Source organism: Python bivittatus, unplaced genomic scaffold, assembly GCF_059951505.1.
Source record: "Python bivittatus isolate LINGU-HERP-01145 unplaced genomic scaffold, Pbiv_v1 ctg000680_np1212, whole genome shotgun sequence".
Classification (NCBI taxonomy): Eukaryota; Metazoa; Chordata; class Lepidosauria; order Squamata; family Pythonidae; genus Python; species Python bivittatus.
In genome coordinates, this window is record NW_028277095.1 from 7,440,717 (window position 1) to 7,457,774 (window position 17,058).

A 17,058-nucleotide genomic window follows, 5' to 3' on the forward strand; every position below is an offset into this window, starting at 1 on the left:
GATAAGCAGGTTATCTGCATGCCACTATGTGCTGTTAGCTCATGTTCTCCATGGGCTGTCCTAATTTCTTTTTGGAGCTCTGAAAATCGGGAGAATGTTTTTCTTTTCAAAGGAGAGAGCAATCGTCTAGTTCCTCTTGTTGAAAATGATCTTCCTGTGCATACAGAAAAACACTAGCAACATTTCTACAAGGCATGAGACACTTGTGTGGTCTAGGTTCACACAACCCATTAAACTAGGGGGGAAAAACTATGCAACGTTAACACTACCCAAGCTTAGCACGTTGTGTGAGTGTAGCCATTTGACCTTTGAACTAATCCAGCCCTTCTGCCAGACCCCACCTTGACCCATGTCCAGATTACTGTGCTAGGGCAGTGTTTCTCAACCTTGGTGGCTTTAAGATGTAGGGACTTCAATTCCCAGAATTCCCCAGCCAGAATGCTTGCTTACTTCATTTTTAAAAAATATTTATGCAATGTTTGAGTGTACCCTTTTATCAACTGCTTTAACCTATTGTTCAAACTGTTTGAATTTTATGGGAAGAGGGTTTGAAATTTTACAATGAGAAGCAGTTGATCAATGTCTTAAAGAGGTGGGAGTGGGGAGAAGAAGGAAGGAGGTACAGAAAGAAAGCGATGCATTCCTAAAGCCGTGCCCGGAAGATGGCACGCTACAATTTTCTTTCAGCCTCTTTCCTCCTTCCAAATTTTATGCCCATTTTAAGACCGTGCAAAAATAATCCAGGCTTGTGGGTGTAGCATAGAATTCATTCGTACAGAAACATTCGCTCCCCAGCAGCTGTTCTGGTTGTTAGAGAATCTAGTGAAGTTTAAAAGCTGAAATAAAACCACTCTGGACTTTTTACCTGAGACTCAAAAAAATTAAACTTTGATTTTGGGGATCGATGACTGATTTATAGAAATACTTTGTACTTCTTTATATTTTTTGTTGATATAGATTTATTTTGTAGTTTTTTTAAATATTAGAATAAGAGGTGAATGTATTTTATATCTATACCTGTACCAAAGAAAGCCAGAAGTTACTTCTTTTTGTCGGTATTTTCTTCTTTTGCTATTTTCTTTTTATTCTTGACTTTTCTATATTTTACTTTTTGCTGAAATTTAATAAAGTCCTTTTTAAAAAAGCTGAAATAACAGCTCTACCAAGCTCCCAATTGTACTCAATCAGTTTGGGAGAGATTCCACCACATTCCAGCCGCATTTTATCCAGATCTGTGTCCAGGTTAATGGGGGCAGCAGATCACTTTCTGCCACCATAAAACATGAAGAAAGCCCGCAGGGAGGCTGATAATTCGCTTGCCAGCAGAACAAGGAGACCATCCTGACTGGGAATATGTATCTGTACAAATGTACAGGAACGATAAAACAGAGGCTGATTTGAAAGGAACAGTCGCTCACACCCTTGTTATCTCCCAGATAGACTACTGCAATGCACTCTACATGGGGCTACCCTTGAAGAGTATCCGGAGGCTACAGCTGGTCCAGAGTGCAGCCGCGCGGGCTATCTTTGGAGCCCCAAGAGGGATCCATATAACACTGTTGCTCCATGAGCTGCATTGGGTACCAGTTTGCTTCCGGGTCTAATTCAAGGTGTCGGTTATCACCTTTAAAGCCCTACATGGCATGGGACCGGGTTACCCAAGGGACCGCCTCTCCCCTACGACTTCAACCCGTCCCACCCGATCACACAGAGAGGGCATGCTCTGGACCCCCTCAGCAAAAGAGCTCTGACTAGCGGGGTCCAGAAGGCGGGCCTTCTCTGCGGTAGCCCCCGCCCTTGGGAACATCTTGCCCCCAGAGGTGAGATTGGCCCCTCACTCCTGGCCTTCCAGAGGGATTTGAAGACCTGGCTCTGCCATCTGGCCTGGGGTGGGGAGGGAAGACATCAGGTGTGGGGATGGCTAGTGACATCAGCAAAAGTGGAGCTAATTAATAAAAATTGAAATTAAACTGAGGTCATAAATTGTTGGACCTACACTCCTCACTTGGAGATGCAGACTCGCATTCCACAACCGAGTGGGTCATTAATCTCTGTTTTAAGTCTGCTAATTGACCGGAAGGGGAAGATGTTGATTAGATAGGTAAATAGCTGTCAAGCCCAGGGGGAATTCAGAGGAGGAAAGACAGAAGAGAGAAAGCAAATGTGAAAGATTCATGGACATGGGCACCTATAGCTTGGAAAGGTGTAATGGTATTTTGGCATAAGTCCACATGCTCAACTGTGTGACCAATCATGTACTCTCTGGTGGTAATGCTGTCCTTGAAAAGTATAAAAGGTACATGTTTCCTTTGTTCGGGGCTCTCTTCTTGGGAAGGAGTCCTCTGTTGCTAAGGTGCCTTAATAAATGAGTAAATAAGTTTCTCGAGTGCAGCCTTTCATTGGGTTAGGGTTAAAAGACTGGGCTGAAACCATGGTTTTGTGGACAACACTAACCCCATAGAGCCCTGGCGTTTGCTGCTCTGAACCATCGGCCTCCTGGACTCTTTCTTTTTTAGTAAATTGTTTTGTACAGGTTTTTAGGTTTTATGTAACTGTATATTTGTTTATTGTTTTAATGAGTTGTGAGCCGCCCGGAGGATGGGCGGGGATAAATTTAATGAATGAATGAATCAATTAATTAATTAATTAATAATCAGATACCCAGATCTTGCTATCAAGTTTGCAGGCAGATCTACCACAAGGAGCAAACTCTTAGGAATATTCCACAATCATCATACAGTTTGCTGTTTCACCGTCTACCGTAAACAGCCGTTTCTCCACATTTAGCGTCAGAATCATTTTTTAAAATTCTAAACGCAGCCCAAATACATGCAGTTGATTTAATTTTTCTCAATGTTCGTACAGCGTTTACTCAAGTGACTCTAGGCAGCGGACCATCAACGTGAAAACGTCAATAAGCTAGATGAAAATGTATAACTCGCGGCCCTTGGAGAAAAACCTTCTTAAACAAACCCCCTCTGAAATTTTAAAAATAACTTTCTAACCTGCTGATAGAACTCTGATTATTGGACAGAATAATTAGCGACACCAACGAGCACAAGAAAAAGACTCTGATTCTCCCATCCCCGCAGATTATCTTATTCACATTATACCTGGATCCTGCCAAGCCATCTTCTTGTTGCCAAAAAAAGAAAAGAAAAGAAAACAGCAGCAAGAACTTAGGGGTACCCTAAACACCAGAATCAGGCTCCCTGGTGTCTTCCAGATGTTTCAGACTTCAGTTCCCATCATCCCCGGCTTGCACAGCCAATGGCAAGGGACTGGGGGAGTTGCAATTCTATGCATTTGGGACACACTCGATGGCCAGCCTCGTTTCAGCAATGTAAGGCAGGGTTCCTCAACCTTGGCAACTTTAAGACGGGTGGACTTCAACTCCCAGAATTCCCCAGCCAGCCTTGCTGGCTGGGGAATTCTGGGAGTTGAAGTCCACCCGTCTTAAAGTTGCCAAGGTTGAGGAACCTTGATGTAAGGGACAAAACACACCATGTGGAGGAAGAAAAGGAAACGGGGCTTCGCCAGCCCCTCCGGTGGGGCAAAGCCAGTGCCAGGCTAGGACTGCAGCCGGTCCCGTCACCTGGCGATGGGACACAGCCGTGAGCTCCCGCGGACTACAATCTACTAATCATCATCTACAGCCTGAAACAAGGAAATGGATTGTCCCCCCGTTGCAGGTGTTAATTAGCTGACCAATTCCAGGATGTTTGTGTTCATCAGACCCAAGCCTTTGTGAACAGCCACTATAATTAACTATTACCTCTATTTAAGCGTTAATGTAATGATCACAGTCTGGGGTCTTCTGCATCTTGCTTGCTTCGGCTATCTGCATGTCCCTTCCTTACGGCTAGGCCATCTGCGCATAAAGGATCTCCCGTCACCCTGCCACACCTAAAGCAGGAGGGCGGCACCAACCCAAGGGGGCAATCCGCAAGGTTCTTCAGCCCATCCCGGCTTCCTGATTGGTACGCTGGCAGGAAATGTGCAAATGATTTATCGCATTCCTGCTGGACGCCAAGCTGGTTGTTGTCTGAACATTGTGCCCTACCGTTCCCACAATGGCTATGCCAGCTGGGACTGATGGCGCTTCCTGATCTCCAGGAATCCTCCCTCCCTCCCTCTCTCTCTGCTTTTAATGGTGCATCTAACAAGAGCAAAGTGTGTAGATTCCTCCCCCCCAACTTTCTCCATTGTGGGCACCCCGAAAGACAGAGAGGCTGCCCTTCCAGACAGAAAAGCCTGGAGAGGGAGCGATCCCCAAAAGCTGCTCCAGCTGCTGCTGGCCTTTGGGATAAGAGCGGCAGTCACCCCTCCCTCTCTTCTGGGCAGCCCTGGATTCCCACCTCAAGAATGGCACTGAGCAGGAATGGGATGGGGAAGGGGGAGAAACTGGGAAGAGGGTCTGCAGCAAAAGCGCCAAGAGGTCAGTTCTGGAGACAGAGGAGGAGCAAAGCAACACCAAAAGGGTCTGCGATTCTTCAAGAGGAGGAGGAGGAGACGCTCAACTCGTTGGCCCTGTCATGACAAGGAGCCTTCCCTACAGGGCTACAGCATTATTTGAGGAACTTGTCTTGAAAGAAGCTGAGCCAGAATGGATGTGAAGCAGCTTTGGAAACCTGGCTTTGCTCCCAGGCCTGCGGTGGGTGTTTACGACTTCTTTAAGGCCCCTGTTTTGTTTTGCTGATGTGTTGATTGGGTCATTTTAACCTGGGCTGTCTGTCTGATTTTAGGTTTTCAGCTGTTTTCGTTTTTTCTAGTTTTGTACACCGCCCAGAGTCCGCTGGAGTCGGGCGGCCAATACAAACAAACAAACAAACAAATAAATAATTCCAGAGCCCACTGGAGTTGGGTGGCCAATACATTTAAATAAAGAATCATAATAATCATTCCAAGAAAGTACACAGATGGATCCGTGAAGACATCAGAAGTCAAGGGAGTCCTCTCCCTGTGCCGGGTGCTTTTCAACTTCCAGTTGATTTGTCCTCATGGCTACCCTGAGAGGTGTGTTAGGGCTGCTCCCGACATGACGATAGGAAAACAAGGCTCAGAACCCCCCCCCCCCAAAAAACACCGTTTTAGGAATTACAGAAGTACCTTTCAAAGTTCCAAGGACTTTACACTGTCATCTCAGTAACCTTTACAACAGCGTTGCAGGAAAGATCTGTGCTATTATTATCCAATAGAAGAGAATATAAATGATGTTTATATGGGGGAATGAGATCCCTGATTCTGAAAGATGGGGTCTAGGCTAACATGTAGGGAAACGTTGTGACTATGGTCCAGTTTCAACCCATGGCTTCATCTCCCCCTTGTAACCCTTTATCCAGATGTGAGCAGAAGCTGAGACTAGTCTCATGGCTTGTCCCCCACCATTACCCACCGCTGGCTGCCAAGGGCTCAGGGGCTCAGGGGTCATGAACTGGTTTGGGGAACATGCTAGCCCGCAGCCAAGTTGTAGGACACTTGAACTCCGCTCAGCTCACCTTTCCAAATCTTTTCCAAGCAGCAATGGAACAAGGGAAGAATCTTGGAAAAAGTACATTTGCAAATTTGGGGAGATGCCTATGTGAACTCATTGGTGCTTACTTTGGAGTAAGCATGTAAAACATCTCACTAACAAAGCCAGAAGCTCAAGGTATACCCTAAAGCAGTGTTTTTCAACCTTGGCAGCTTGAAGATGTGTGGACTTCAACTTCCAGAATTCCCCAGTCAGCCTTGAGTTGAAGTCCACACATCTTCAAGGTGCCAAGGTTGAAAAACACTGAACTACACAGACTTCAGTAAAGTCTCTTTAGTGCAGGACGTGGAGTAAATACTTCCAGAATCTTGGAAATGGTAAGAGGAATTCCCAGCCTCCTATATAGTGGGTTTGTTACAGCAGTGTCTCTTCCAATGATGGGAGATGCTCCTCCTCTTGTTTCTTGCACTCGGGCTGAGTTGCCACTTACGAAACAAGCTGCCCAAGGATTCCCCCCCTGCCTCTTGAGTGCCTATGCTCACCCTCCCCTGCGCTCCTTTCCCAGCCTCCCCACCATCTCTCACTGCAAGAAACACAACCGCTGAGGATCTGGGCCGTTCTGAAGGACTTTGGGGGTCTCCGGAGAAGGAGAGAGCCAAGAACGTTCCCAGCGGAGGAATAGATGGACAGCCAGGTCTCCTCCAGTCGAGGTTGACTCCCGGGGGCTGCATGGATAACGGCCTCCATCTTAACTGCAGGGTTTGGGCTTCTGCCACCATCATAGGCCCCGTCATCAGATGAATGAAACAAAACTGGATTGATTACACTGATCAGAGAATCAGATCAGAGAAACCTGGGCTGAATTGCAAGAGAACATGCCAACCGACTCGCTTTCTGTTTCTTGATGCAGTGTTTCTCAACCCTGGCAGCTTTAAGCTGTGTGGACTTCAACTCCCAGAATTCCCCAGCCAGCAAGCTGGCTGGGGAATTCTGGGAGTTGAAGTCCACACAGCTTAAAGTTGCCAAGGTTGAGAAACACTGCTTGATGGTTTGGCTCAACTCTCTCTTCCATTCCTTTCCCAGCCTCCCCACCGTCTCTCACTGCAAGAAACACAACTGCTGAGGATCTGGGCCGTTCTGAAGGACTTTGGGGGTCTCCGGAGAACGAGAGAGCCAAGGACATTCCCAGCGGAGGAACAGATGGACAGCCAGATCTCCTCCAATTGAGGTTGACTCCCGGGGGCTGCATGGATAATGCCCTCCATCTTAACTGGGTGGCAGGGTTTGGGCTTCTGCCACCATCATAGGCCCCGTCATCCGATGAATGAAACAAATGCCTATCAATTTAGGGACCGCCTGTCTCCCATAACATCTGCCTGACTGATTTGATCCTGCAGGGTTGGCACGCTCCAGGTTCCTTCGACTAAACAATGCCACTATCAGGACCCCGGAAGTGCACCTTTCTCTTGCAGTGCCTGCCCTCTGGAAGGAGGCTCCCCCCGCCAAGACCCAGATGGCCCCCCAGAGGTGTTTCAAAGGGGCTGGAAGACCTGGCTCTTTGGCGAGGGAGAGCGAGACCCCTCGCTTCATTCCGCCTGGTCTGTTGCACTTTTATCTTTTATCGATTTGATTGTAATTTCTTCGATTGTTGTGAACCACCCAGAATAATTGAAAGTTGGGTGGCATGCCAGTTTAATACACCGTTGTTGTCATTTACACTGATCAGAGAATCAGATCAGAGAAACCGGCTTTCTGCTCCTTGAGGGTTTGGCTCTGCTCCCTCCCATCTTTTCCAGCCTCCCCACAATCTCTCACCGGGAAGGGCCCCAAAGCCAAATATTTCTCCGGGGGGCACAGCGGCCTGTTTGAACAGCCAGCAGCCCCTCCCGGCATGGACTCTTTCTGGATCTATACTGAAAACCTAATCATAGCCATTCAGTCCCTTCAACGGTTCAAAAATCAACTTAACCCGTCTTTAACCTTCACAACAAGCCGGCCAGGTAGGTGAGTCTTCTCAGACTTTCAGAAAGCAATGGGGGGGGGGGGGTGCAGTGGCCAAATTCTAACGGGGAGCCGCTTAAACCAGAGCCCGCTCGCTGGCTGGGGAGGATGGGCGATCTCGGCCTCCGCCCCCGAGGGCCTCTGCCGGGGGAGGCTGCGCGCCCCAGATTCTCCGGGGTGCTCCTGGCCGAGGAAGGGGCTCAGCCGGCCCCGGCCCCAGCCCAGCCCCCTCCGCGCGGGCTCGCCGGCGGTCCCGGGGCGCAGAGCAGCGGCTCTGGAGAGCGAGGCTGGGCTGGCCCTAGCCCACCCTGCAGGGCTGTTGTAAGCGAGACCTGCTCCGCACCTGCCCGAAGCGCCGGCCCGCCTTACCTGCATGCCGGCTTGGCTCGCCCAGAGCGCGGCGGGCGGCGGCTTCCTCCGTGCGCGCCGGCCGCTCAGCCCCGCCGCCGGCGACCGTGCCCAGCTGGCCTGGCTCGGCTCCCGCGCCCGCTCCTCCCGCCGCTGCCCGGCTCGGCAGCCCGAAAGGCGCCCAAGCCGCCCCCGGCAGGCGCGCGAGCCCAGGCGGCTGGGACTGCGACGCCCATCATCCCTGGCCAGCGGCTTCTGCCGCCTGGGGAGGTGGGGTCGCCGGGCAGGACCGGGCTGGCAGGCCGAAAGCAGGTTGAAAGCAGCCCCCGGCAGCCCCGGCCGCCTGGCTGCAGCCGCCTGACTTGCCGCCCGAGCTGCCAAGTTTCATCCCCGTTAAACCGTAGAGGAAAATAGCCCCCCAAAAGAAAAGAAGGTAGCCAGCCCTGCCTCTGAGTGGTCAGAAAAAGCACCCCCCCCCGCACACACCCTGGTTCGTTTCTGCCCCCACCGTGGCCCTCGGGGGCCCAAAACCGTTGGGTGCCAATCTGCTCCTAGATAATAGAAAAAATGTGGAAAAGAAAAAGGCAAGTAAAAGATACCTAAAGAAATGACTTCCCCACTTCCTTACAGCAGTTACAAACAAACTTATTGTCCCTCCTCTTGAAATGTGGGTTTCTGTATGCATAGAGCCTCGATTACCATTTTATAGAATTTCAAAATTAGCACAGACTTTTAATAATATGGATAGAATTCATCATAGCTCATCATGTTATTCTGTGCTGAGCCCAGTCTGTGGTATTTATTCTTTCTGCAGAGCTTCACACTTACTGTCAAACTTTCAGATGTATTCAGTTGGTCACAATCTATTACGGATACTTGAAAATCATAAGCATGGCTGGTTGGGGAATTCTGGGAGTTGACGTCCACATCTCTTAAAGTGGTCAAGGTTGAGAAACCCTGGGTCAGGAAATGCTTCATTCTGGATGCTCCGGGTTTCCCACCTATCAGAAGAACATAATACTCAAGCACAGGAGGCCTCGGACAGATGAGTTTGGAGTTCATTTCTGCACCCACCGTGGTCCTTGGGGGCCCAAAAACATTGGGTGCCAATCTGCTACTTGACCACAAGATAAAGATAATAGAACAATTGCAGAAAAGAAAAAGAATTTTTTGTTTCAGATTTTGTTTGCCCTTAGTCTCTCATGGACCCGTCAAGTTCTTGCGGTACCCTACGATTCTGTAGCACACAGTTTGACAAACTCTAAAAAGAGCCCAGAACTGGGTTGGAGTCAACAAAGGCAAAGAAGGCCAACAACATCTTGAGGAGCATCAAGAGGAGCATTGAATCCAGATCGTGGGAAGTCATGTCCCTGCTCTACTTTGCCTCAGTTGGAGTATCATGTTCAATTCTGCACAGCCCAATTTAAAGAGGACATCGATCCACTGGAGCAAGTCCAGAGAAGGGCTACCAAGATGGGGAAAGGACTGGGAACCAAGCTATACAAGGAATGGTTAAAAGACCCGGATATGTTTAGCTTGCAAAGAGAAGGTTGAGTGGGGACATGATAGCCATCTTCAGATATCTGAAGGGCTGTAGAGGGTCACATTGTAGAGGGTTTATTCCCACTTGCTCCAGAGGGCAAGCCTAGAACCCATGGGATGAAGCTTCAAGGATGTAGATAAGGATGAGACATTAGGAAGAACTTCTTGACAGTAAGAGCTGTCTATCCGTGGAACAGGTTACCACGTGGAGGGGTTTCTTCCCCTTCTCTGGAGGTTTTCAAGCAGAGGCTGGACAGTGCTCTATCAGGGACGGTGTAGTGAATCCTGCAGGGTGCAGGGGTTGGACTTGATGACCTCTGAGGTCCCTTTCAACGCTATGATTCTATGATTTTAAATGTATCAATAATTAGATTTCAGTCCAAACAACCTTCTTTTTATCATGCCTTGGGGGTGGGAAAGTCATTTTTGCTCAAGGTACCAAAAAGAACAATCCTCATGGACAATCCTCATGGACATTCCCCATTCTAACACTACTTTATGTCAAATTAATCCCCTTGTTTATGCATTTTTAAGCTGCCGTAAAAGACCTTTAATCCTATTTCATGTGATTCCCCATTTGCCAGCAAATATTTCTTCCAATACATAAAAGCCCATAAAAGACTTGATCTTTTATTCCCTTTAATCAAACAATTATTTCTGTCTAAACCCAGAGAAAAACCATCATTGGCAGTGGGAATCGGTGGAATTATATGATCTGTTTCGACTTGTTTTCATTGTTTTCCTTGCCAATTCCTCTTGAAAAGCTATTTCGGGCAGAGGAATGAGGTCCATCCAAAAAGCCTGACTGTCAAATTGCATAGCCTTAAAAAGCACCATCACAGTCACTTTGCTCCAAATATGGATCTCTCTTCATTTCTCTCTCTTGTTTGCTTCATCCTGGTTTCACAGTTCTAAGTTTAGTTGCTATTACAATTTTCATATCCACCAGCATTTGACAGAAGAGAAGAAAAAAGGTACAGTTATTTTAGGGGATGCAAACAAAAGAATCCTAAATTTGATCTTTGATGTAGGAAGCTAAGATTAAGCAACAACAAGCAAGGAGAACACTCTGCCACTGTTATTAACTTCATTTCCCTGCTGGCTGCAGAAAAAATGCATATTATTCACATTTGGATGTTGAACCTGGACTTACATTGCCAGGTCTCCGGGAACGTACGGATCAACTGTGATTAGTTAAGAGGAGACAATACTAGCTGAGATTATTTCAGAACTACCCAGCAAAGACATCTTCATTTTCAAAAAATGGTGCCAAGAAAAGAAAAATTTAAGAAAATTTGACACTGGGAAAAATCCTGAGAAATGTCAGTCCAGAAATTTGGCAGACCGTGTAGGTGGAATCTAGTGAAATGCAGTAAACGGGAAGTCTCTTGGTTGCTGGGAAGAAGCAAAAGATGCTACAGTACTCATTGGATCAGGCAGGGTTATACTTAGCCACAGACCAGCACTTGGTAGAGCAGCCATGAAGGCCTTGGAAAAGATATTCAAATGCCATGATGTGCCTATACCTTCAAAGATCAGAACTGTGCAGGCCCTGTGACACTCCATGTTGGACTTTGAAGAAGCAAGAGAGGAAGAGCATTGACACTTTTGAACTTTGGTGTGGGAGAAGACTCCTGAGAATACCGTGGACAGCCAAGAAGACAAGCCAGTGGATCATCAAGCACATCAACCCAGAGTTCTCACTCGAGGCACAAATGACCAGGCTCAAATTATCCTACTTTGGACACATTGTGCAAAGACCAGCTCCCTGGAGAAGCCTCTGATGCTGGGAAGGGTGGAAGGAGGGAGAAGAAAAAGACAGCCAGCTGCAAGGGGGAGGGACTCAGTTATAGTAAGACCTGAAGGGTCTATAGATCATCCTGGAGAAGGTCTAGCTATGTGGCCTCTAAGAATCACCACCAACTTGATGGCATATAATCAGTCAATCAATCAATCAATCAATCTGAATACCTAGCTCCACTGAGAAGTCTATAATGCTGGGAAAGGTGCAAGGAAAGAGAAGAAGAGGAGGACCAGCAGCAGGATGGGTGGACTCAGTTGCAGTAGTGATGGGGACACCATTGAAATAGCTGAAGAACCAGGTTAGGGACAGATAGTCATGGACAGAATCTATTTATGTGGTCACTGGGAGTCAAAAATGACTTAATGGCACATTCTGCAATCAATCCATACTTTATCTTGCTTGAGTCAAGATGGCTGCTGCCATGGTGTGATCAAAGCCCTGCCCCTTTATTACAGGTGCTGTCTTTGTGCAATCAGCAGCTGCCATCTTGCCTTTTTTGACTCCCCTTGTGGAGGTCCTTGATGATGGCCAACATCTCTTGCCAAACAATTGGAAGATGATTTAAGGAAACTTCTCTTTCCTCCATGCTTCAACCCAACATCCATCATGCCCTTCTGAAAACAATTTTTTTCATGGTGAAATCCCCCCGATGTGCAATTATAACGATGGGAAATCACAGGAAGTAAGGATGAGAAGGGCTTTCATATCTAGAAGCCTTGTCGCCCTGATCTAAAAGCTAGGATCTAATTGCAATCACAGCTCAGCTTGCTTTGCTTTTATCCTGTCGCAGCTGGTTCTGACGCTGAGCCAAATGCAGAGAGGACTTTTTTTTGCAAGGAATGAGGGCCCACCACTAACGTCCGCTTGAGTGTCAAAGAAACACAAGAACAAAGATTGCAGAGTAGTTTGTTTAGACCACAGTTTCTCAGTCTCAGCAACTTTAAGATGTGTGGACATCAACTCCCAGAAGACACCAACTCCCATCAATTCTGATGGGACATCAACTCCCAACAGAAGACACCAACTCCCATCAATTCTGGGAGTTGATGTCCAAACATCTTAAAACTTGTTGGCCAGGGAATTCTGGGAGATGACATCCACACCTCTTAAAGCAGTGTTTCTCATCCTTAGCAACTTTAAGATATGCGGACGTCAACTCCCAGAATTCTCCAGCCAGCCATGCTGGCTGGGGATTCTGGGAGTTGATGTCCACATATCTTAAAGTTGCCAAGGTTGAGAAACCCTGCTCTAATATGTACTTCTATAGCATCTGCAGCTATTGTCCTTACTCCTGGCCGGACTTGCCTTGTTCCAGTTTGAATGCTTGGGAATGACGGTGGAGCCATTGTGAACAGAAGTCTTGAAATCTCAGCACCCGTGGAAAGCGCAACCGGGGACAGTGTTGTCTGAATCAGCAAGGACAGTGGGCCTCGTGAAACTCCCAGCCTGTCCATAAACCCAGACATTGACTGGGTTCCCCATCAAAAAGCATTGCCAGAACCGGAGCTCACCAGCTCTGGTTTGTGGGGGGCGAAGGAGCACCTTTAAGACACCTTTAAGACATATCTTGTGGGCGCAGTGGAGCAAGGACCCTGGGCCCACCCTAGGGAGGGGTCTACCCATAGTATGCCCCAGTATTGAAATAAGTAGATAGGTTGATATTTTTCATTCAATATGGTAAAACTCGCAGTCAACAGACAACCTCAAGAGTTACTGCCGTATTTGGGGTTCCCCCACACTGTCTCATGTCCTGAGCCATGGCAAAAAATGGATCTAGTGTAGGATGCAGTAAGAAGGAAACAGGGCATGGGGCAGAAATGAGTATCAAGCCGCTCTGCCAGCCCCCCACCCCACCCCACCCCACTCCAACTTCTCAGAGTCTTAGAAAGGTCCTGAGGACACAATGAATGTTTTCACTGATGGTAAGCTTAGCCTCATGCCTCCCATCATCCCCTGCCAGCCCAGCCCACAGATTATGGTTACTGAAATCCAATGCCCCTGAGTTGAAAAGGGGGTCAGGATGCTCCCTGCATGCCAAAGCTCCCCCTTCTTTTTCTTTTCAGGGTGAAAATCTCAGCCCTGACAGCCTGACGTAAGAAGCAGGTGGAGTTTCACTGTCGCAGCTGCCATTGTGACTTTTTTGACCATGCTGTGCTGACACCCCACGACAGGTGCACCATCTGGCAGCCAGACTATTTTGGCCCCTCTTCTCCAGCCCATGTTTTGATATCTAACTTGCTCTTCTCTCATTCTCTTGTTATCCTTATTTGGCCCGGCAGCTTTCGAACAGCTCTAGCTCCGGAAGAGCCCAGCAGCCCCTTTGCTCGGGTCACAGACCTGCAAAGGGAGAGCGAAATGGCCTGGGTGGTGCAACTCCAAACGCCTTGGCCAATTTCTCGGCTGGCTCAGAATGATGGGAGATGCAATCCAATGATGGAGGGCACTGGGTTGGAGGAAAGCTGTGCAGCCCACATGGCACAGATGAATTTAGAAGCATATTTGCAAAACCCTTATTCTTATACCGAAAATTACAGATGGTTGAAAATTCTGTTCGGTTGGCTGTGTGCCCTGTGAGTTCCTTTATTCTGCTCGCACCTGCTTTGCCCTTCTCCGGAGCAAAAGTGGCGTTTCTCCTTTCCACAGGTAGCCATATATGACCCAGGACAACGCAATCAATGTTAAGAAGAGAGGTCATTCTGTTTAGAGCGTGGCACGGCACTGCGTGCTGCTTTCCTAACGTTGCTTGGGCGTGCACTTAGATGGGGGGGGGGGTGCTCCGAATTCGGCTGAATCCCAAAGCTGGGCCCACCTGGGCTGCTTCAGAGATCTGGTGCCCCTTGAGGACAAAGTGGGTTTCCTGTGGAATAAAGAGAGCCGGATCCAGACGTTCCTGAATATTCCTGATCTGGCCTTTCAGAAGCTGCAGAAGGGTAGCCAAAGTGCTTGGGGTGGGAAATGCTACTTTGCTTCAGCTAAATGTAATGTAGAAAATGTAGGAGAGAAGAGAAAAAGGGGAGGGAAGGGGAGGGGAGGGAAGGGAAAGAAGAAGAGGAGGGGCGGGGAGAGGAGAGAAAGCGGAAGGGAGGGGAGGGGAGGGGAGGGGAGGGGAGGGGAGGAGAAGAGAAGAGAAGAGAAGAGAAGAGAAGAGAAGAGAAGAGAAGAGAAGAGAAGGGAAGGGAAGGGAAGGGAAGGGAAGGGAAGGGAAGGGAAGAGAAGAGAAGAGAAGAGAAGAGAAGAGAAGAGAAGAGAAGAGAAGAGAAGAGAAGAGAAGAGAAGAGAAGAGAAGAGAAGAGAAGAGAAGAGAAGAGAAGAGAAGAGAAGAGAAGAGGTGTCACTGACAGATAAGAGATGGTCCAGGGCTGTCTAGTCAATTTCTGCCAAGATTGTCTGATGCCACCAAAGTCCTTCTCATCCATGGAACACTAGCTAGAAGGATTCTTCGAGAACTTCAGTGGTGCTGATGGGATCTTACTAGGAATTTGTTATAGGGTATTTATTTATACGTTTATTAGATTTATATCCTGGGTTTCCTCTAGGAGCTCAAAGCAGTGTACCACTCTCTCCTTCTCTTTTTTCCCAACAACAACCCTTTAAGGTAGGTTGGGTGAGAGAGAACGATTGGCCCAAAGCCACCCAGGGTGCTTCCAGGCTGGGGCTAGGCTCCTAGTCCAGCATCTGTACTGTTACACCAGAGTAAAGTAATAGTACGACCTGCTTCCCCTCCTGCTGTATTAACTTAATTCGCCCAATTTTTAGTTGGAATGAAGTCCTTTGAATAGCGTGAGGATCACTACTTTTTAATTTACTTAAACATTGAACTGAGTTTTAAATTGAGTTGAATTTTTGATCAGTAATTATTACAATAGTCCTCCCAGCTGCCTCTCAACATCTATTCCCACAATGTACTTAAGCAGGTCAGAGAACCTCTATGTGCACAACGTCTTAGGGGTGGTTGTGCCAACCTTGGTTAGCTTTTTGATGGTTCACTTAGCTTGTGACAGCAACCCAGAGTGTTTGGCTAGCTGATGGTTGATTAACCAGTGCCAGTCGGCTGTGTGAACACAACCCCCGTCTTTTTCTGGGGACTCCTCAGTATTGTGCTGGCTTGCCCAATTCATTCTATATCCCCTCTCTGCTGTGACGGACGCACGAGCACTCTTCCCGTTAAAGAGCGCGCTTTATTATTGCAATAAAAAAGAAACCACTTGGTGATGATGAAAAGCCCCAGGGCCACCCTAGAGGGAAAGGAGGGAGAAAGAATTCCTGTTGGCCCCCACTCCCAGCTGAACATCGCCCCCTCCCCAAATCAAACAGGAAGTGTTTGCAAACAGGGGCAATGCTGTGGAGCTAAACCAGGGACATCACAGCCCCCATCTTGACTTTTTGGACCCCCTCACTTGGATCCCAGCTCTGAGACTTCAGCAGGGCAAGGATACCAATCTGTACGCAGCCCTCGGCCCCCTTCGGGGCACCAAACGACAGGCACAAAAGCCCCAACAGGCTTACGACACTTGTCTTAGGGAAGCACGCATCCACAGCCCCCCAGTTCTTCCCCCTTGGCTGCCATCACACGGATGCCACCCTGGGCCACCCTTGAAAGCTGACTTCGAAGGAAGAAAAGGGCCCTGGTTGCGCACCCCTGCTGTTTGGGCCTGCCTCCCGGGCTCCAAAAATTCTTTGCCTGGGTTTGCCCCACCAGCTGAAGCCTCAAGCCAGGTTAGCTGCCACTGGGTTCCCCACACATTTGGTTTGATTGCAGTGGCCTGGTTCGTCTACTGGCCAAGACCTCCCTGCCCCACATTAGCTTCGCAGGACCTGATCCCACCTCCCCCTGGCATAGCATTTGGGAGAAAAGGCATCCGTGGGCACTGAGCAAACATTTTTTTTTCCCCAAGCAAAACCTGCGCGTCTGAAGACTACCAAACCTGTGGGGCAGTGCTGCAGCCAGAGGAACGCACAGGAGCAGGAGCTTCCTACAGACCCCCAAAGAGGCCAGTGGGTTTTTTCCCTCGGTTGTGGCTGAGGGCGTGCAATGGCACCTGCTAGTGCCAGGCATGAAGAACACTTACCAGATCTTCAAACATCTGCTGGTGGGGACCCAACCGACAAGTTACTGGCCACGGATTGGAAACGTTTCCTTCCTTCCTTCCTTCCTTCCTTCCTTCCTTCCTTCCTTCCTTCCTTCCTTCCTTCCTTCCTTCCTTCCTTCCTTCCTTCCTTTCTTCCTTCTCCGGTCAGCCCTGCAAAATCCAAGCCTCCTTGCCAAGCTCTTCCCTGGCGGCTACTCCCCGGAGGCCCGCCTGGGCTGTGTGGAGAAGAGACCCCGAAGTGGAGCTAGGCAGGCGCTGCCGACGGCTTTTGTCCTCGGAAAAGCATCCTCAACAAAAGAAAATGTCCCCGTGCCAAGTTTACCTTTGAACTGTTATTTCTCCTCTTTGGCAGGCAACATGCCAGCCTACGGTTGCTGGTTTCCCTAGCAACCATCCCCACAGCGTTCCCCCTTCTTCTCCGTCGCTCCGACTTTTCTCTGCCTTTCTCCAAACGCAGCGCAACCCGATCGCTCAGCCCCCCATCCTGCCCCCGCAGGGCGAGCCTCCCGGTCCTCAGCAGGGAAAGGCCGTGCCCGAGCTGGGTTGGGGCCACCCACTTCAGCCGGTGTCCGAGTTTGCCCGTTTTCCACGTCCACGTTGGAGGCTGCGTTGCCAAACAGGTGAGGTTCTCTCAAGGCAAGAAGCTGCCGTCAAGCGAAGGCAGGTGTGAGCAAACCAAGTTTGGCTCGGCGGGCCTCGCAGCGGCTGCCTTGTTGCCGCGCACCCTTGAGCCTGCAGTGCACTCGGAAGGGCGTCTCTACGCCGTCTCGTGTGTCTGGCAACCTGGACACAAAAGGCTT

At 48.8% G+C, this 17,058-nt stretch overlaps 1 protein-coding gene across 2 annotated transcripts in view; it reads right to left on the reverse strand.

Annotated features, from left to right (window-relative positions):
* Positions 1-16,691, reverse strand: part of KCNIP3 (potassium voltage-gated channel interacting protein 3) — a 109,642-nt gene extending 92,951 nt beyond the window's left edge. Inside the window, exon 1 of one of the 2 annotated variants that reach the window (XM_088151874.1) lies at positions 16,238-16,691. In XM_088151874.1, the coding sequence (XP_088008000.1) occupies positions 16,238-16,252 (15 nt within the window). In that variant the 5' untranslated portion in view covers positions 16,253-16,691. Of the gene's footprint in view, positions 1-7,843; positions 8,003-16,237 lie in introns of those variants that run through there. The other variant, XM_088151875.1, reaches the window with a different exon arrangement.
* Positions 16,692-17,058: the final 367 nt, after the last annotated feature.